A 20,415-nucleotide genomic window follows, 5' to 3' on the forward strand; every position below is an offset into this window, starting at 1 on the left:
TGAGAGCTCCTTCTTGAATTGATGGGGAGGCTCTCGCAAGGTCAATGACGCCTTCTTTGGCCAAATTGTTGGTGTACCATTACACAAGCTGTGTCACCTGGTCAGTCATAAGGGGTCCCATCTTTACAGCCTCACTGCCCGAAATTGACTAGAAGCATCCGAGTGATCGAGCGAGCCACTTGCGCATATGTTGGTATGTGGAACCTGGACCACAGCACGATTGGTGGGCCATTGATAAGGCTGAGGTTGCGACCTTGGGTCTGTGCCCTTCTACCCCATCCTTTCGCATCTTCTATCTGCCTACCTTGGACCTTCATGGAGCCATCCTCCTCCAGCTTGCCTGCTTATGCGTTTGCTCTTCCTTTGGTATTGACTGGTGGACTGGCTCTGCGTTATCTACGACGGCGAAATGGTTCATATGGGTTGCCACCTGGGCCCAAGGGTATTCCATTCTTTGGGAGCGCCTTGAGTGTCAACGCGGAGAATCCGCTAGAGACCTTTATGGATTGGTCTCGTCAGTATGGTAAGCCACCTTTTGCACGCCTGAAACCAAGTTATGCTCACGCCCGGTAGGGGACATCATGCATTGCCGAATTTTCAGCAGAGACTTTATCTTTTTGAACACGGAACGGGCTGCTCAAGATCTACTTGAGCGGCGTTCTCGATTGTACTCTGACAGGTCTGGCTTTGATAGTCTTGAAGAGTACGCTCCCCCATTCGGTTACCATGACGTCTACTCAACTTTTATGGTAGCTACGGTGTCCTTCTCAATACGGGTACCGTCCGATACGGACCTACATGGCGCTTCCATCGAAAACTCTACAGCCATATCATGCGGGAGTCTGTTACACCGAACTTCCACGCAGCTCAATACCGCAAAGCGTCGGAGCTATTATCGTCTTTGTCTACAGATCCCCCCGAACTCCGTGACAACTTGGACACGTGAGTCAGCAAATCTTCTGAACACTACACATATGATAACGCTGGTACCCCAACAGCTTCAGCGTCGGCATCGTTTTGAGCATTTTATACGGCGACAATATCGAGCACCGTCAAGAGCTTGAGAAAGATATCGCGAAACTGACCTCTACCTGTGCGGATCGATTCAAGATCGTTGCTTCGGACATCGTCGTTGCAACCATCAACGCATTGCCGTTTAGTAAGCATCATTACAGTTATACTTCACTCTGAGGCGCTCATCTCTGCCTATCCAGTGAAGTATGCCCCGGCTTGGTTGTTCGGAGGGATATTCAACGCGGCAGAGTCCCGTAAGATCAATGATGCTCTCGTTGACGGACTATATGAGAGACTCGTTGTCGCTGATGTGCGTATCTTGACGTACCTGGCACGAAACAGTTACTCATCCCCAGGAAAGGCTGTTCAACTTTTGGACCAGCGAACGGATCATCTGGACGAAGCTTCCATCAAACAATCAATCAAACACGTCTGCGCTACATCTTTTCTAGGTACAGTTTATCCCGATAGTTAACGTACACGGAAACATCAACTGACGTTTTTGTCTCCGTCAGCCGGAATGGAGACAGTGAGTCCCCTTCACTTTCAGCTTATTTTCCGAAACTAATCTCGTCTACAGACAACTTCCGCACTCTTGATATTCGTCCTTGCCATGCTGCAAAATCCAGAAGTTCAAAGACGTGGTCAAGAGGAAATTGACCATGTCGTCGGGAAGGACAGGCTTCCGACGTTCGAGGACAGAGAGTCGATGCCCTATCTCGAGGCTGTTATGCGGGAGACATTGCGATGGAGATCCGTTGTCCCGACTGGTGAGCTAGTTGCCATTTCTTATGGTCGCCCCAACGGACTATAAGCTGAATACATCTCAGGCGTTCCTCACTGCCTCACTGAAGACGATGTCTATGAAGGTTACTTCTTTCCCAAAGGTACGTCCGTTCAGCAGCTAGCTGACTCGATTCGCAAACTCAGAGTTCTTGCAGGGTCGGTGGTCATAGGCCATACAGGGTTAGTCCAACCGCTGTTAACCCTACTGAAGCATTTGTCTCACGGTTTCGCACCCCAGCGCGATTTCTCACGACGAAAGCCGATACCCGTCTCCGTCCACCTTCCTGCCGGAACGGTTTATTCTACCGGACGGCACACTCAACGATGACACGGTCAGCTATGCATTCGGATTCGGGCGCCGTATGTGTCCTGGTCGCCACCTCGCCACATCCTCAGTGTGGATAGCCATAGCATCGATTCTGGCGAGCTTTCGTATTGAGCACCCCAAAGACGAGCGGGGGAGGGTACTTCGCAGCGAGCCAAAGTGGGAGGTAGGGCTGACATGGTAAGCGACTCTCATAAGCATGTATTGAATGAACTAGGTCCTGACTATCCGCTGTGCTAGCCAACCACACTTTAAGTGCGAGTTCGTGCCGCGGGAGCATTCTTAGCTCGTTGATCAAATAAAGAAGAAGTCCGAGACAGCAGTGTAAATTACCCCTGATTGCCTATGCTTTTATGAATGCCACGACGCACTTCTGCAGATCATCCCGGGCGGGCTTGGCCGACTAAAACCCAGAGAAATCCAAGCGGCGGCCCTCGACGTCATCGTCACTGGCCAGCACCCGTACATGCGGGGAAAACGATCAGGAACAGAGCCACCTCGTCATTTGAGGCTTGGCCATATGATTGTCCCTCCGAACGGGTGCAAAATCTGATGACAGAAGCCGTCAATGCTTAAGTGTAAGTGGTTCGGGTGCGGTGGAGTGGCGGTGACTGGGATCGTCCTGGTGTATTTTTGACTCCGTGTGTGACAGGTGTTCCCTCGAGTCCTAAAGAAGTCGAGGTAGTGAGGTAGGATCGCGACGATGCTTCGAGCGTGTTCTTCTATGCAGAGTTCCGCTCCCGATCAAAGCTTGTTGATCACTGCTCCCGGGTAGGCCTCACAGCTATATGTAACTTCATAGAAGCATTCTCCTATGAAGATCATTGATCGGACGAATGCGACTGCCTTATATTCTCCTTGTTTTTACGATCAATCTGAAAGCAGGTCACCAGTCTACCGAAGGCTAATACGAGCTAGCAAGGGTACGAGGAATACACGCTTCTCCTTCAGGACAACGCGGAAAAATGTTTATCAAACAGGAGATTAGTATGCATAGTGGTATTTTTGCCGCCGTCTTTTGGGTCAAAACACGGGTTACTTGGTGGCCTAGTACACCTGCATTATACATACGATTCATTCTCACCGCCTCATTGTGCCCTGATTGCCCCCATAGAAAGCGCCACCGTTACCCCTGATTCTGGGCCTGAGATGTGAATGCAGGATCGACAGCGATCCCGAACACTTGGTGAGTGGTGACCGCGAAGGTTGAGTCGAGCTATGAGGCTTTGATTTGACATCGTTCTCTCCGTGCTTCGCGCATAAAGTGTTCATTGGACGAGAGAATGAGATCATCGGGGCGCGGAACCTCAAGAAACATGTGTTTGCGGTGAGGCTACCTTTATCCAGATGGGTTGTGCGGGGGAGTTTTCTGGTTGAGCTCGGTCATAAATGGACACGTACTTTGTTCCATCACCTCGTAAGGCCTCAGCGACAGGAATGTGACCTGGAAGAAACGAGATGAGTACGAGTTGAGCTCATTAGTACGAAGGATGGCATTGATGTACTTGAAAAAGAATCTCTAGAGGGATACGGATAATACGGAACAGGGCGATGAACCGGAGAGCGAAATACATGTTCAACGCCAAGTCCCTGCTTGTCGTACACGGCCTTGTCTTGGGCCTTAGCTTGGCAGTCAAAGCAGTGCGGCTCATCAACGATGGTGCTGCCGTATTTGTGAGCAAAGTCTCAGCCGTTCGGGTGGAAACCAGTTGAGACCAAAGGCAGAAACGGAGATCGCACTCTGCGGTCGAGATGATGCGTTTTCATCTTTGCCAAGGTCGCACCGTCGCAGACCGTTGCTGATAAGGGAAACGTTCAGTTAGACGTGTACAGTTCGCCCGTGCCTTGACAGGTGTGCCTGTTCTTTGATCTCTGTCGAGGATTCACGAGGATTCACGGGACTGCAGATCGCGCTGGTAGTAGTACGAAACGCTTACCGGATCAGCCAGTTCAGCCACAGAAAGCCAAGCACAAAGATAGCGCCGAAGCTGCAGGAGAGGCAGTGTCGGAGCTTTGAAGAGAATTCGCCCAAGCATTCAGTGATTCGGCAAGAGCAGGTCAAGTGTTTGTTACGAGCTTGTTGCCAGTGATGGTTGTAAAGGTATGGACTGACTGACAGGGACACGTCCGTTACGTCCAGTTCCGTGGCGCCCGAGCCAGCGACCAGCTGGGCTGGCTCAGGGTCACTCGGGCCGGTGTGGCCCTGCCCCGGACGGCCAACTTGTCGGAGAGTGGGAAAGTCGGAGGGCGGATGAGAGATCGGAGCCTTGCACCGCCACGCATCTGCCCAGGAACTGCCCGTTTGGCCTCCGCATGCGACAAGGCAAGCGGCAAGGTGTAACAAGGTGTAACATCAACGAACATCAGGTACGATTCGTGTCGCTTAGCTCGACGTCGATCAGTAAGGAACCGGAGTAATTTCTGTGACTCCGAGTCTGTAGTGAGATTTGTGGTTTCTTTGTGAAAGGAGGTTGAGTATGATGCAAGAACTTCAGAGTTTAAGCACTGCGCAGAGTTGAGGATTGCGTCATGTTCAGTCTCTACGGCGCTATCAGGCGTCATGCACAGCATGCTTAGTAGGCTTGGCTGAAGTTACGAACAAGAAACGGATTGCGTGGAAAGGGGGAAAGTAGCATTAATTGAACACTGATGAACAGTGGCAAGCACCGTTGGGTAGCGCCTGGTAGCGCCCTGCACATACAGTAGCGCCATATGGCCTCGAGTTTTACTTCCGATTGGTAGGCGCCATGTCTTGATCTAAGCAATAGGCTGCAGCTGCAATATCCATATCAGCTTTTACCAACGCAGTAGCCCCGAGTCCTCGCACCATATTTACACGGACTCCTCGCTCCGGCGTGGAGGGGTCAGCCTGGATCAGCAAACGTCTCAACGCTGATGTCTGTGTGATGCTTTTGTTGTTACGCGTAGATAAGTAGGTCCGCAAGCGAAGGCCTACATGATCGACGGGAGGGACCTAAGAGTCAAAAGTAGTGGCCAGCGCATTGACCATGGAGGTAGCCCTAGGTAGCCTGATGATAAATAGAAAGGCGAAAAGATCGTTCGCTTATAGTAGTTACCATCATCTGCGTTCTCAGCAGATTTGTAGTGGGCAAGGATTGGCGTTGACGGTACCGGATGGTGCCTGTTCTTCGGACGCGATGGGTTAATTAATGCCGCTGGATCTTCACAGCGCTGGGTGCCTGACTGGTTCGGAAGTGGCGATCATGAGAACGCTAGACGACTTGAGAAAGCCACCTGCGACATTGGGGATGGTTGCTGAGAATCTAAGGCTTATATCTACACACAAGATGTCATTTAGACTTCCGCAGCCTCAGACGAAGCTACCTCTGAGCCTTCAGCAAGGTGACATTTCCCGAGGATGGAAGGGACAGATAGGCTGACATATGACAGGCGTAAACGAATTTCAGATCCCGCGAGCTCTGGTCTGACAGGAGGTGCACAGCCACAGCCATCTGCGAACACAAAATTCAACCGCAAACAGAAAACGCACAGACACGAAACATTCCGAGTTTGTCTCGCCGTTGGCCGTGTTTCAGGACGCCTATAGTTTGAAAAAGCCTTGGTCGGCGGTAATTATCAGGTACGTAGTCCCGTCCGAGCGTAAAGGGATTGGTTCAAATAAATTGCGATAAGCAAAGGAGGACTAACGGAATGATGGAGATGAAGTTTACCATCAGGATAGTTGCCCCGGATCTGATGCTTTTTGAGCAGGTTGATGAGATCCTCTACATTTGGGCATGTGAACGTGTCTCGTCGCACAGGTCTGCCATCAACTACCCACAGACTCAACGGAACATCAAGCACACAGCAATCATGATGTTGCCTGACAACTGTCGCCGCTCTCATTCTGTCAGGTCCAGGCCGGCTCAGGTTGATGGCGATCTTTCCGCGCACCAGACGCTCAATCTTATTATTAACCCATCGTAAAACTCAGATTATCACAATCATCCCGCCAGGGATTCAAAAGCAAAGGTCTTGGTCCAAGCCAAGCTCACCTCTTGTCCTCTACCTCCACCGCTCCCTCCCTTCACCCCCGCCCTCCTCTTCTATCTTCCTTCCCTTCCACTTCGTTATCTATCGGCGCTTGCCATCATTGTTAATACCTGCGTCGGCGGCCGACATACCTCTCTAGTTTGAGCCTCGAAGGTCGAACAACGCGATGTCTGCTGAGGTCCCCGTTGCCATCGTTGGCATCGGATGCAAGTTTCCTGGAGGGTCCGACAACAAAGATCTGTACTATGAGTTCTTGAGAAACAAGGTGCGTCGTCCGCGCTCTCATCGATGATATCCAGTTCACCTGGCCTCTCAAAGGGCGATGGAATGGTCGAGCCCCCGCCCGATCGATGGATTCACGCCGAGTGGAACGGTGCGCAAGGTGTCTTTTGTCGGAACCCTACACGTGTCCTTACATCCTCCCTTCGGAACTCTTCTTCATTCTCCAGGCGGAAAGGATGAGCCAGGCAAGTACCACTGCGCCAAGGCTGGCTTCATCAATGGTATCGACCAGTTCGATCACCTCGAGTTCGGTATCTCGTCCAAGGAGGCGGCGATGTTTGACCCTGCTATTCGCCTCACGCTCGAGGCTTCGCAAGCGGTAAGTCGCGAGCGCCTTAGTCCAAAATTGGAGTGTAACTTGCGCCGTGAGATCCCTGGCTAACATGAAACGTCACAGGCGCTCCAAGACTCCGGCATTGACTATCGCGGCTCGAACACTGGTGTTTTCTTCGGCAACCTGCTCACGACTGCTGACGAGTTGGACGATGATCGCTACGAAGTCAACAACTACAACGGTGTCGGACGCGCCGTTTCTATTCGCGCCAACCGTATCTCCTTCAACTTTGATCTGAGGGGCCCGTCGCTCACGGTCGACACGGGTGAGTTTTATCGCGTACCTATGCCACAGGAACCCGATGCTGATCACGACAAATAGCCTGCTCTGCCTCTGCAACCGCCATGCACCTCGCCTTGAGCTCGATCAGGGCCGGAGAATGCGACCAGGCACTTGTTGTCGGTAAGTGAAAACTTGCACAGCCACTGGCACAGTGCCCTTGACCACTTCCGTTTTCAGGTGCCAACACCATCATCAACCCCGAGCACACCGTCTCCTTTTCCAAGCTCGGTGTCTTGTCCCCGACTGGCTCCTCCAAGTCGTTCGACGCGTCCGCCGACGGTTACGCTCGTGCCGAGGGTATCGCGGCCGTCCTCATCAAGCGCCTCGACAAGGCTGTCCCCGACCAGGACCAGATCTACTCGGTCATCACAGGCTCTGCCATCAATGCGAACGGCAAGGGCAAGTCCCTCACCATGCCTGAGGGTGATATGCAGGCGGAGACCGTCAAGTCCGCCTATAGGATCGCGAAGCGTAACCCTGCCGAGGCGTTCTACGTCGAGTTACACGCCACCGGTACGCATATATCTTAGTGGCAGTCATTGCACGCGTTTTGACCCGTTTGGCAGGTACCAAGGTCGGTGACCCCATTGAGGCTAACGCTGCAGGAAAGGTCTTCTCCAAGGGTCGTCCCGATGACAAACTTCTGAGGCAAGTTTTTACCGCATGTATGCGCCCAAATCGTCCTAACTGTCCATTTGATAGGGTTGGAAGCGTGAAGGCTAACATTGGTCATGCGGAGGGTTGCTCGTTCATGGCCTCCCTTGTCAAGGTGTCGATGATGATGCACCACAAGGAGATTATTCCCAACATCCGGTTCAAGAGCGCGAACCCCAAGATTGACTTCGCCAACGGCAAGATGAAGGTTCAAACTGAGGTCCGTCGCTTGGTAGATATCAGCTGTGGCTGGCGAACTCATTCCCCCTGTAGCTCGAAAAGATGACTCCCGAGATGGCTGCCTCCGACGGCAAGTGGGTCACCTCGATTTCCTCCTACGGTGTAGGTGGCTCCAACGCCCACGTCGTCCTCGAGACTATCGAGACCGCGGATTCGCTCTCGAAGGACGAGGTCATGACCTCCGCCCCCAAGAACCCCCTCTACCTCTTCTCCGTCGGCTCACTCACCGAGTCCTCGCTCGGTCGCTGGCACACTGCTCTCGGCAAGGAGTACGAGGGCGTTAGCGACGACACCACCCTCCGCTCGCTCGCCCGCTCTCTGGGCCGTCAGACTCGCGCCTACCCCGCGCGCAGCTTCGCGATTGCTCCCTCGCTCACCCCTACCACTAAGTTCAGCAAGCCAGTGCTTACCAACAGCAACGCGTCGCCCAAGCTCTGCCTGGTCTTCTCCGGCCAAGGTCCCCAGCACATTTTCATGGGTCGCCAACTCGCTGAGGCGTTCCCCACCTTCCTTGAGGCGGTTAAGGAGCAGGACCGTATCCTCACTCAGGTCTACAAACAGGAGAGCATGCTCGAGCGCACTGGTCTCTTCATCCCTGGTGTCGAGTGCAAACTCGCCGCCAACGGGCAGTGGCCCGTCCAGGAGGTCGTTCTTGGCCTCGTCTTCGTTCAGATGGCCATGACCGACCTCGTCAGGAGCCTTGGCATCAAGTACGACTTCGTCGTTGGTCACTCGTGAGTCGTTCAGATCACCGCGATCTGCTCATGCACTGACGTCGTTTCCCAGCATCGGTGAGATCGCCATGGGCTACGCCTCAGGCCACTACGACCGCGAGATGGCTGTCGGTATCGCTGTTGCGCGTGCCGCTGCCATGACTAGGGCCGAGGGTAACGGTGCCATGGTTGCTCTTGGTGTCGGCGTGCAGAAGGCCAAGACCATGATCCGCAAGGTCTTCTCTCAGTACAAGGTCACCGAGGGCCTCTGGATCGCTGGTATCAACTCCCCCCAGGCCGTCACTGTCGCCGGTACTCATGAGCTCATCGACGCCATGGTTGAGCTCGCCAACGACCCCAACGCCAAGGTCTTCGCCGCCAAGCTCCGTGTCGGCTGCGCCTTCCACACTCCCCTCATGGAACCTCAGGAGGAGCTCTTCAAGAGCAAGGTCCTCGAGACCCCTCTTGCCCACGGCACCAATGCCCCTGTTGCTCGCGTCATGTCGACCACCGACGGCAAGTGGCTCGACCGCGAACTCGACGTTAACTACTGCTGGGACAACATCCGTCGCCCCGTCCTTTTCGGCACAGCCATCAACAAGCTTCGCAACGACGCGGGACCCGAGGGCGTTCTCTTCATGGAGATTGCTCCTCACCCCGTTCTCAAGGCATACATCGAGCAGTGCGGCGGCGAGCCCATTTCTCTCGTCAAGCGTCCCAACCCCAAGGTCCCCGCCCAGAACACCGGCGAGCACTACCAATTCCTCGAGGGTATCGGCAATCTCCTCTCTCTTGGCTTTAAGAACGCCGACTTCGACAAGCTTTGCGCGTCTCCCTCTGGCGAGACCGGCTTCACCAAGCCCACTCTCCCTGAGTACCCCTACAACAAGTCGCATACCTGGTCCGAGTCCGAGAGCGAGCGCTCGCGCCGTCTCCGCCAGCCAGCTCGCCCGATCGCCCCTCATCACTTCCGCATCAGCGTGGATAGCCACCCCGACCTCACGGGCCACATCGTCTTCGATGCCCCTCTGTTCCCCGCCTCGGGTTACGTCGAGACCATCCTCCAGAACGGTGCCATGGTGGTGTACGACGTCTCCATCCACAAGCCTTTCGTTATGAACGGCGCCGGCTCGCTTCCCGCCCACGCTGGCTGCGTTATCAACGGCAACAAGTACGAATTCCGTGCCTCCACGTCCGAGGAGTTCATCAATGGCGACATCGTCCTCGACACAGTCTACGCCACCGGCTACTTCAGCAAGGTCAACACCGCGTACGATCCCGAGACCCCTCGTACCCTCGACTGGCAGAACATTCTCGCCAAGTCCGCTGGCAGCGTAACCGGCGATGAGTTCTACAACATTATCCCATCGGCCTACCGCTACCAGGACCACTTCCGCAACTACCTCAAGGAAGTGCACGAAATTCCCGACGCCGAGTCTTGGGGCGGCTATGCATACCTCACTCGCCTCGAGGTTCCCGCTGACACGCCTGACGTCTACGGCAAGGGCTACTGCATTCACCCGGGTATTCTCGACTCGATCACTCAGTGCGGTCTTGGCATGTTCATGAACATGGACACCAAGCAGTTCGATTTCAACGGCGTCTTCCTTCCCGTCAACATCCGGGCCATCCGCCGCTGGGACTCCGCCGACGCCCCCAGCCTCGACGAGGAGTTCAAGAAGGGCAACCTCTGGACCTACTTCATCGCCCGCACTTGGGCGCCTCAGGGCCCCTGGATCAGCGACTATGTCATCGCCAACAACGACGGCAAGGTCCTCTTCACTATTGAGGGCTTCGAGATCGCCAAGGCGCCCGGCGCCGAGTCCGCCGTCATCAACGACGCCAGCCTCGACGAGCGTCTCACCACCATTTGGCAGCCCAAGGGCTTCCCCTCGCAGGGCTTCAAGCTCACCAAGCCCGACGTCGTCTCTGCCTTCACCGAGCTCGCGCTCGCCTCCAAGGCTGGTGGCAAACGCACGATCCGCGTCGCGGATCTATCAACGACCGGCGATCTCGCCAAGTCGCTCGACGCGACGCTCAACTCGCTCCTTCTCGAGAGCGAGCTACTTGTCGAGTATGTGAACGTTGCTCCTGTCGCTGCCGATGCGGACGCGAAGACCTCCGTCCTCGAGCACAAGTACACGCAGTCGGCTGTCGTCGAGTCGTTTGTACCCGCTGCTGATGGCTCTGCTCCTGAGCTCCAGAGGTATGCTCCTTTCTTCTTAAATACGATACGGTTCTGATATATATTTATCAGCTTCGATGTCGTCCTCCGCTCCGTCGACCTCTCCGCTGTCCCCAAGGACATCGCTGGTCTCACCAACCTCCTTGTCCCCAACGGTGTCGCCATCCTAGTTACTGGCGCATCCGAGCCTGCCGCAGAGGGCGCCGAGGTTGAACAGCTCTCCTCCGAGGCTCTCGCGGAGAAGTTCCGCGCCATCCCCGGTGTCGATGTCCAGGTCGCTGAGGGCATCATCGTCGCTCGCGCCTCGGAGCCCACCATTGCCGTCCCCGCTCCCCAGTTCAAGAGCGTTATCGTTTCTCCCTTCGAGCACGGCCGTGAGGGCGAGCTTGTCGAAATCGCCTCCAACATCTCTGGCGAGGCTGAGTTCTGGATTACCGGTAACGACGACGCGGCTGGTATCGGTGCCCTCGGCACGGCCGCCTGTGTTCTCGCCGAGTTCCCTGAGTTCGGCTGCTACTCCCTTCTGTTCTCCGACCACACTCTCGACGAAGAGAAGCGTGAGAAGGTTGTCGAGGACCTCCGCAAGCACTCGCTCCTCCTGGAGCAGCACATGAAGGTGTCGAAGAATGGCGACGTCTACGTCCGTCGTCTCGTTCCCGGTTTCTTGGCCCTCAAGGAGACGCGCGCACCCGCCGTCCGCTTCACCAAGACCGGTGCCAACGCGTCCGGTCACTTCCCTCGCCACGTCACCTCTGGCGACGTCGAGGTCGCCGTCGAGGCCATTGGCTCCAGCACCGTCGCTGCTGACGACTACATCACGTTCGTCGGTACCGCGGCTGGCTCTGCCGTCGTTGGTATCTCCGCTGAGGACCCGGCCAACGTCATCATCGCCGCCAAGGAGACCGTTGCTCCCCTCCCCAGCAATGTCAAGGCTGTCGACGCCGCCGCTGTCGTCCCTGCCTTCCTCAGCTCGTGGATTGCCCTTATGGAGCGTGCTGCCATCTCGTCAACTTCCGTCGTCTGTGTGCACGATGCTTTGAGCAGTACGTATCTTATCTGATCATTCATTCGACACTATCTGACAGGCGTTCGCAGCTGCTGGTTTCAGCGCCGTTCAACTTGCTCAGCGCTTCGCTGGACAGGTGTTCTGCACCGTCACCAAGGCTTCTGAGGCTAAGGAGCTCAGCGCTGCCCTCGGTGTCTCACTCGACACTATCGCCCTCATCGATGACTTCCCTGCGACTGCCCAGGCTTACTTCCGCAAGAACGACATCGAGGCGTTCGACCTCATCTTCAACGGCAGCGGCAAGGCTGCTTTCGCGAGCACTGCCCACCTCCTCTCGCCCGCTGGTTGGTACATCCACAACCAGATCACCGAGGAGGCCGTCGCCCTGCCCTCGAACGCCCCCATCAGCCACCTGTTGAAGACCAGCAAGCTCCTTGCTGCGTCCCGCGAGAACCTCGTCTCGATCGTCGGCTCTATCCTTCACGCTCACTCTGCTCAGCCCTTCAAGTTGCGTACCAAAGTCATCAACGTCGGTAGTGCATCCGAGGCCGACGCCTCCATCGATTCCGTTGTCGTTCTCTCGCAGAACATCAGCCCGGTTCGCATCGACCCCACCGTCATGCTCTTCAACCCTCGTAAGAGCTACCTCCTCCTCGGTGGTTGCTCTGAGCTCGGTGTTCGCATCGTCGAGTGGATGGTCGTCAACGGTGCCCGTCACATCATCATGACCTCTCGTCGTGGTGACAAGGGTCTCGCCAAGGTCGACCGCATGTATAACCACTGGTTCCGTACCGTGGCTGGCTGCACCATCGATGTCATCGCCGCTGACGCCATGAGCAAGGATGACACCGCTCGCGTCATCGCTGAGGCCAACAAGGCTCCGGAGGGTCTTGGCGGCATCTTCGTCATGACTGTCGTCCTCCGCGATGCCAAGTTCGACCGCCTCACCCAGGAGTCCTTCGACACCGTCTACAACTCCAAGGTCCTCGTCCTCAACACGCTTCTGGAGTGCGTCGACATGAACAAGGTCGACTTTATGCTGCTCTTCTCCACCATCGGCTCCGTCTTCGGTAACGCTGGCCAGGCTGCCTACTGCGCGGCTCAACTGTATGTCTTCCTACATACTTCCTCTAAACATTGACGCTCATTCCTCCTTAGCTACCTCGACAAGATCGCCGAAGATGTCCCTAACACAATCTCGATGTCCTTCCCTCCCATCACCGACTCGGGTATCTTCAAGCGTCTTGTCCAGTCGACGCAGGGCAAGGCCACCGCCGGCCTCAACAAGTTTGGCATGACCACCGCGCAGGTCTGCAACTTCATCGGCGACTCGCTTACCCGCCGCATTCCCCACTACGTGCCCCTGCTCGCCCACCAGGACGTCGCACAGGGCTTCCCCGCCTGCGAGCCGCGTCTTTACCAACACCTTACGCACAAGAAGTTCCTTGTTGCCAACGCTGCTGGCGGGTCGGGCGATGGCGCTGTCGACTCCCCTGCATCGCTTCTCGCTGCTCTCTTGGGTATGGAGGCCGACCAGATCACCGAGAACGCCCTTATTACGAGCTTCGGTCTCGATTCGCTTGGTGGTAAGTCTCTAGGCCTATTGCTTATTTCATTTGCTCATGAACATCTTTACAGCTACCCGGTACTCGAACCAGCTTCGCTCGAAGCTCAACATCAAGGTCTCGCAGATCGAGCTTCTCGGCTCGATGACCATCGCCATTCTCAACGAGCACATGGCCAAGGCTGGTCAGTCTGCGGGTGGCGAAGAGGGCGCGGGCGCGACGGACGATGGTTCCGCGAGGTATGGTGCGCCATTGGTGCCCATCCTCAACGACAAGCTCGCCTACGACGAGCCCTACACCACCGATGCATCGCCTCACCAGTACCGCATCTGGCTTGCCCAGGTAAGCATCGTATTCGATTGTGCTACCGTCATGTAGCTAACTGAAACTTTCAGCGCGAGTACGACAATTCCAGGAAGCGTGGTGTCAGCAACATCGACGCCAATATGTCCCGCTTCGGTGCCACCCAATGGGATACGCACGAAGGCTACTTCGTCAAGATCCACACCGAGACTCCCCTCGACACCGAGCGGATGGCTGAGGCCTTCGCTGAGGTCGTTCAGCGTCACGGTGCTCTCCGCACTGCGTTCGCCTGGAACGAGGCCAAGGGCAAGTTGGAGCAGACTATCTACCCCTCCGTCACGTTCAAGTCTAGCATCGTCGACCTCTCCGGCGAGGCGGACCCTGATACTAAGGCCTATGAGATGTCTCTGGCCGCGAACAAGGAGCCCGACTGGAAGCTGGACCAACTCCCTCTCCTCTTCGCCACGATGTTCGACCTCGGCGGTGACAATTGGGCCTTCAACATCGTCATTCACCACATCATCATCGACGAGGCCTCGCTCGGTACCTTCTTCTACGAGCTGTTCAGCCTGTACATCAAAGGCGCCGGCACTCTCCCAGAAGTTCAGTACCACTACTCTGACTTCTGTGAGTGGCTCGGCGAGACTGCCGAGAAACGCGAGGAGCTCCGTGATGAGCATCTCCAGTACTGGGCCGAGTACCTCCAGGAGACCCAGCCCCTCCATCTTACCCTCGCCACTCCTTCCGAACGCGAGCTCGCCCCTGTCACTCAGATCGATGCCAAGATCAGCGAGAGCGCTCTCGAGTCGTTCGTCAAAGTCATTCAGGGTGCTAACGCAACTCAGTTCGCCGGCTTCTTCGCGGCGTACAACATTTTGCTCCACAAGTACTCCGACCAGAACTCCTTCGTCGTTGGTACTGCCGTCACCCAGCGCAATGTTCCCGCTCTCTCGAACGTCATCGGTTTCTTCGCGAACATGCTCCCGGTCAAGACCGAGATCAATGACCAGGACTCGTTCGAGCAGTACCTCGGGCAATTCAAGGACAACGTCCTCGCATGCCTCCAGCACGACGACGTCACGTACGAGGACATTGTCACTCAAGCCAAGACATCTTCGCACGGCCGCTCGTTCTTCAAGCACCTGTTTGCGCCTGGCGGTGTCAACATGGAGACGATCAGCCAGCTCGAGGCCGCCAACTTGGACACCAAGGCCATCATCACGCTGCCGAACGGCGAGGAGCAGTACGAATTCCTCATGACCGTTCACTACAAGAGTGGCCACTGTCTCCTCCGGTTCGACAACCACATGTTCACTGAGGAGGCTGCTCGCCAGTTCCTCGACGCGTACATTGCCCTCATCGAGAAGTTGGGTCGCGAGCCGGATCGCAAGATCGCGGAGATTTCTGCTGTGAGCGACGCCGAGCACGACCGCATCCTCAAGGAGCTCTCATCCAACGCCGACTTCGCCGTCAGCGAGACCTGCCTCCACCACCTCTTCGAGACGCAGGTCAAGAAGACTCCTCGCTTCACCGCCGTCGAATTTGAGGACCAGTCTCTCACCTACCTCGAGCTCAACAAGCGCGCCAACCAGATCGCCAAGTCGCTCATTCAACAGGACATCAAGCAGGGCGACATCATCGCTGTTTGCTTCGATCGCGGCGTCCATCAGATCGCCGGTATTCTCGCTGTTCTCAAGGCCGGATGCACTTACGTGCCCCTGGATCCCGATGACCCGACACTCCGTAAGGAGCTCATGGTTGAGGAGTGTGGTGCCAAGGTCCTCATCTCGACGACCAACCACTCTCGCGATTTCCAGAAGAGCCTGGCCTCCAAGGTCTTGGTAAGTGATCACTACTGCTTGTTGATGATACCAGTCTGATGTCAATGATTCTTCCCTTAGATTGCGTACATCGACGATCCTAGCTACCTCAAGCGTCTCAGCCGCTTCGATGCCGCCGACTTCGCTGTCGAGGGCCTCACCCCGTCAAGCCTTGCCTACGTCATGTAAGTGATCTTGACAAATTTCACTGGTTGTGATCTGACAATGCTTTCGACAGGTTCACGTCTGGCTCGACTGGCAAGCCCAAGGGTGTCATGATTGAGCATCGCGCGATCTCGAACTTAATCCAGAACTCCCAGGTGTACGGTTATCAGCAGGGTGCCCGCGTCCTCTCGTCGCTCGCGTACACCTTCGACCCCTTCGTTGCTGACGTCTTTGGTACTCTCACCAACGGCGCCACCCTCGTCACTGGCCGAAAGGAGCTTGTCCTCGGTGACATTCCCAAGGCTCTGCGCTCGCTTCGCATCAGCGTCCTCCACGTCACGCCCAGTATCCTTGCTGTCGTTCCCCCCGACGACTACCCCTGTCTTGACACTGTGGTCGTCGCCGGTGAGGCTCTCGGCAAGAAGGTCATCGAGGACTGGGCACCTCGTGTCAACTTCCGCAACATGTACGGTCCTACTGAGGCTTCCGTCGACTGTATCTCCGTCCATGTCACCTCGGCCGCTCTCACTGGGGTCATTGGTCGTCCGATGGCCAACTGCCGCATCTACATTCTCGACAAACAACTCCGTCCGACGCCCATCGGTGTTGAGGGCGAACTGCACATCGGTGGCATCCAGCTCGCTCGCGGCTACCTCAACCAGCCCGAGCTCACTGAGCAGGCTTTCATCCCCAACCCCTTCGTCCCTGGCGAGCGTCTGTACAAGACTGGTGATATCGCGCTCTACCGTACTGATGGAAACATCGAGTACTGTGGTCGTGCCGATCGCCAGATCAAGCTCCGTGGCCAGCGTATCGAGTTGGGTGAAGTTGAGGACGTCATTGCCAAGTACCCCGCCGTCCAGCGTGCTGCCGCTGTCATCCGCACCCTTCAGGACGCGCTTGCCATCGTCGCCTTCGTCGAGTACAAGAACGAAGTCGAGAATATTGAAGACGAGAAGGAAGGCCTCAAGATGTTCGTCTCCGAGCGCCTGCCTCGCTTCATGTACCCCTCGCTCATCGCTGCCCTGCCCGAGCTGCCCACGTCCCGTAGCGGCAAGATCGACCGCAATACCCTCAAGTCGATGGACCTCGCTGCGTTCGCTCCCGATCTCACCAATGACATGGGACAGCCTTCGTCCGACGTTGAGGTCGAGCTCATGTCGATCTTCTCGAAGGTGCTCAAGGTGGACCCCAACTCGTTCGGCGTCTCGCACGATCTCTTCCAAGTCGGCATGAACTCTTTGATGGCAGTACAGGCTGCCGGCGTCGTCTCGAAGACGTTCAACGTGCACATCGGTCTCAACAACATCTACTTGAGGTAAGCACCTTTTCTGTTCAAATCTTTCCAGCAATCGCTCACTCCCTGCACTTAGGCCCACGCTCCGCGAGCTCGGTACTCTTGTCATCGACAGTATGGGTCAGGACAGCCGCGCCATCATGGAGGCCGAAGACACTGATGCCGACTTCCTCATCGAGTTCCTGCCCATCAAGAAGAAGGGTATCCAGCCCCGTTTCTTCATCGTCCACGACATTACGGGTATGGCCACGCCGTTCATGCGTCTCGGTGCCTATATGCCGAACGAGATGTACGCTATCGGTGACAAGCACTTTGGTTCCTCGGAGGGCTTCGGAACTGTCGAATCGATGGCGGAACACTACATCTCGCTCATCAAGGCTGTACAACCGCAGGGCCCCTACGTCATCGGTGGTTACTCCTATGGTGGTTCGGTCGCGCTCTCGATGGCCTCCAAGCTCATGAAGGGTGGCGACGAGGTCGCTCACCTCATCTTGTTCGACCCCATCTTCATCCCGACCAGCGAGCGCCAGAGCTTGAAATCCACGGACTGGACTCAGCGTTCGATCGACCGTATCTCCTCCAACTTCCCCGAGATCGGCGAGAAGTGGAAGAGCAAGCTCCGCACCGAGATCCGCAAGAACTTGGACTCCATGTTCGACTACGAGCCCGACCATTACGATGGCCCGACCACGCTCGTCGTCCCCAAGGATCGTTCATGGTACCGCTCCGGCAACGCTGCCGACTTCGACTCGGGTATCGACAACCGCAACGGCTGGGACGCGCGTATCAAGAACCTCGACATGAAGGTCGCTGCTGGTACTCACGACACGATGTTCACTCCCGCTCACGTCAAGACCCTGGCTAGCGTTGTGAAGGAAATCATCTCTTCCATCCCTGGCGTTCCTTCCCAGGAAGCTCCTGCCAAGCCCACGAAACCCGCTAAAAAGGCTTAAGTGACCCGTACACTACAAGCTACGCATATCATCATCGTAAGTTTGTTCGCTAGTCTTCGTCTTTTTCACGGGGCTCACCTTTTCTTCTTCTAGAATTTATGACTCATGAATCTCACCGCTGTCATTGTTCATATACCTGGGGCTGTCGGGTGTAATCTAGACACCATAATGTAGTGATATAAAACGCTAATTTATTACCAATACCATCTTCTTTGTCTCTCAATTTCTGCGTGAAGGACGAGCAGGCAGTTGAGCGTCTAGCTGGCGAAGTACTCAAGGGTTTCTATTGCACCATGTCTTCGCATTTGCTACAAGGCACAGTATGGCCGCAACCCGGTCGCACAAACGAGGTTTAAGAGAATCGCTGAGAGAACTAGGGGACGATCAAGCAGAACCGCGCACGGCTTTCATCATTCCCTATTTATTACGACTGAGACAGTCACGATTTGTTAACGATATTTTCATTTTGTTTCTGATGCATCGACTACTAGCCTTCGTTTAGGTTAGGTAAACTATAATAGAGTCCCATCATTCCGGTAGATAAACTAACAGAGTCCCCTCGTATTGTTGGATAAAAAGTTGTCCCTTCGCTTCATTAGGTCCATAATAATGATAGCAGAGTTGTCAATGTTTCCCATTCATCGCGATCGAGCCTCGATTACTTCTAACAAGCCCATCCTTCCCCGCCTTCCTCACGCCTCAGTGTTGCCGTCGTCATCCGCAACGTCACGAGGGCCATACCCGCAGCCCAGACCCACGGCGCTCCCCAGCCTATCATGATCAACGAACGTTAACAATCTCTCTCGCACACCCAAACCCTCTGAGCCATGAAAAGACTCACCAACAACGTATCCAACATTCTCCTCCTGCACTCCAAAAACCACCCCAAAAATCCCGCCCGCGAGCGCCAACCCGCTGAACCCCCACAGTAGATCCAGCCTCACCATCAACCTCCTAAAATCGGCGCTCGCGTCGTACCTCTCGTTCCACCGCCTCCTGAACTCGGTTCCGCCACCGCCATCGACAGCGACGACGTCCTCTGCGATGATGAACGTCGCAGGGCGGAGCCGCTCGCCCGCTGCCAGCGACGAGAAGCGGAACGGCGCTCTGACGTCCAGCGCGATGAGCAGCGGGACGAGGACGAGCTGGCTGCACACGAGCAGGAGCAGGACGGCGATGGGGACCGAGATGAGACGGATGTTGGACGTGGGCTGGTGGGAGATGGCCGTTGAGAGTATGATGGTGATGATAGCGAAACAGAACGCGAAGTTGTAGTTGAAGTTGTCGAGGTGCCAGCGCCCTGGGGTGTCGCCGCGCGAGGGTGTGGTGGAACTGGTGGAGGGGAGGGGCCGACAGGTGGAGTCTTTGCGGAAGAGGGCGTAGGTACGGCTGAACAGAGAGAAGAGGGAGACGGCGCCGCAGGGTGAGGTGCTGATGGCGAAGACGACGGTCAGCTCAAGCGAGGTTTTGTAGCGGAGCAGGAAATAGCCCAGGATGGGGAGGAGGCATGAGGTGAGTAGGATGCTGGACCAGGTGATGATGATGCCGGTCTTATGGGCGCGGAGGTCGAAGGGTATGCGTGGTAGACCTGAGGAAGTCTTTGGGATGTGACTGGTACTGTTGGTGTTGATGCTAATTAGGTTGGTGGTGACTGTTGGAGAGGACATGTTTTGATATCGTTGGAGGAGTAGAATAGTTCTAATAAACACAGAGGCTGTGGACGCATATTTGAATGATCGGAGAGGATGAGGCTCAAACGAGCCTCAGACGCCAAAGCTATGCGATACTGTGATGTTAGCCGCCTGGAAATGTCAGTAGTCGTCGTCGAGCACTGGAGTGCACTGGTCTACTGGAGCATAAAGATGAAAGGACCTGTCAGAAACAGCCCTCCGCAGATATGAACAAGTCACGCGTCGATCACCGAAGCGTCACCGACCTGGAGTTCGGCGTCGATGTTCCGCGTTTGGCTGCCAAGTTCGGCGAAGAGATTGAGGTAGAGGCTGAGTTCGGCGTCATAGCTGCTGGCCCCGAACACGAGCGCAGCAATGCCCAGAACCGCAGTGGGCGTCGTTGAGAGAAAGGAGAAAGGACCTGGGAAGTAGGAATTAGTCCTCCGCTTGGCGCGGGGTCCTGTCGCCGCGTCCTATCTCTTCAACATTCAACTATCACCATGTCTGAACTTACACAATTTGCTGTTTCATTCGCCCAAGGCTCTTCCGTACTTAGCGATCCGGCACTGCTGGCTCGCGCTGATCCAGTGCTTGCATCGTTGCAGCACGTCGGCCCAGTTGGCCCGGGCGACATGGCGAACATCCACGTCTTCAATCTCATCCCACAAGCAGACACCCCGGATGAAAATCAACTCACACAAGCCTTGAAGGCACAAGAGGGCGTTACGAGGGTGGATGTGCAGAAGCGGAGGACGAGGGCAAAGAGGGACGAGTTCTGAGTGTGCCAATGGTGCTTTAGGGCAGGTG

The 20,415-nt window shown here is 55.8% G+C and overlaps 6 protein-coding genes across 6 annotated transcripts; 5 read left to right on the forward strand and 1 right to left on the reverse strand.

The window, feature by feature from the left end:
• Positions 1-315: 315 nt before the first annotated feature.
• Positions 316-2,458, forward strand: CONPUDRAFT_162820 (cytochrome P450; the record flags this gene model as incomplete). Its single annotated transcript, XM_007766894.1, has 12 exons — positions 316-523; positions 574-703; positions 754-942; positions 999-1,159; positions 1,215-1,324; positions 1,376-1,466; positions 1,530-1,543; positions 1,595-1,784; positions 1,845-1,901; positions 1,956-1,980; positions 2,039-2,305; positions 2,366-2,458. 12 exons carry the CDS (start codon positions 316-318, stop codon positions 2,409-2,411), a joined length of 1,488 nt encoding a protein of 495 aa, XP_007765084.1. The 3' UTR covers positions 2,412-2,458.
• Positions 2,459-3,697: 1,239 nt separating this feature from the next.
• On the forward strand, positions 3,698-4,466 carry CONPUDRAFT_70417 (uncharacterized protein; the record flags this gene model as incomplete). The annotated part of the gene is made up of 3 exons (XM_007766018.1): positions 3,698-3,799; positions 4,006-4,182; positions 4,245-4,466. 3 exons carry the CDS (start codon positions 3,698-3,700, stop codon positions 4,464-4,466), a joined length of 501 nt encoding a protein of 166 aa, XP_007764208.1.
• A 1,839-nt stretch (positions 4,467-6,305) lies between these two features.
• On the forward strand, positions 6,306-7,977 carry CONPUDRAFT_48754 (ketoacyl-synt-domain-containing protein; the record flags this gene model as incomplete). Its single annotated transcript, XM_007765910.1, has 7 exons — positions 6,306-6,404; positions 6,458-6,523; positions 6,597-6,740; positions 6,819-7,020; positions 7,077-7,157; positions 7,215-7,550; positions 7,604-7,977. 7 exons carry the CDS (start codon positions 6,306-6,308, stop codon positions 7,975-7,977), a joined length of 1,302 nt encoding a protein of 433 aa, XP_007764100.1.
• Positions 7,978-8,363: 386 nt separating this feature from the next.
• Positions 8,364-9,210, forward strand: CONPUDRAFT_43660 (FabD lysophospholipase-like protein; the record flags this gene model as incomplete). Its single annotated transcript, XM_007765794.1, has 2 exons — positions 8,364-8,665; positions 8,718-9,210. Coding segments are annotated over 2 exons (795 nt in total), but the record flags the coding sequence as incomplete, so codon positions are not given.
• Positions 9,211-14,170: 4,960 nt separating this feature from the next.
• CONPUDRAFT_47490 (amino acid adenylation) lies at positions 14,171-17,010 on the forward strand (the record flags this gene model as incomplete). The annotated part of the gene is made up of 3 exons (XM_007765824.1): positions 14,171-15,577; positions 15,638-15,708; positions 15,762-17,010. The coding sequence occupies 3 exons, from the start codon at positions 14,171-14,173 to the stop codon at positions 17,008-17,010; spliced, it is 2,727 nt and encodes a 908-aa protein (XP_007764014.1).
• Positions 17,011-18,410: 1,400 nt separating this feature from the next.
• Positions 18,411-19,942, reverse strand: CONPUDRAFT_118641 (uncharacterized protein). Its single transcript, XM_007766895.1, has 4 exons — positions 19,875-19,942; positions 18,780-19,810; positions 18,489-18,709; positions 18,411-18,457 (listed from the first exon to the last, which is right to left on the reverse strand). The coding sequence occupies exons 2-3, from the start codon at positions 19,603-19,605 to the stop codon at positions 18,603-18,605; spliced, it is 933 nt and encodes a 310-aa protein (XP_007765085.1). The 5' UTR covers positions 19,606-19,810; positions 19,875-19,942; the 3' UTR covers positions 18,411-18,457; positions 18,489-18,602.
• Positions 19,943-20,415: the final 473 nt, after the last annotated feature.

This window comes from Coniophora puteana (genome assembly GCF_000271625.1).
Source record: "Coniophora puteana RWD-64-598 SS2 unplaced genomic scaffold CONPUscaffold_2, whole genome shotgun sequence".
Classification (NCBI taxonomy): domain Eukaryota; kingdom Fungi; phylum Basidiomycota; class Agaricomycetes; order Boletales; family Coniophoraceae; genus Coniophora; species Coniophora puteana.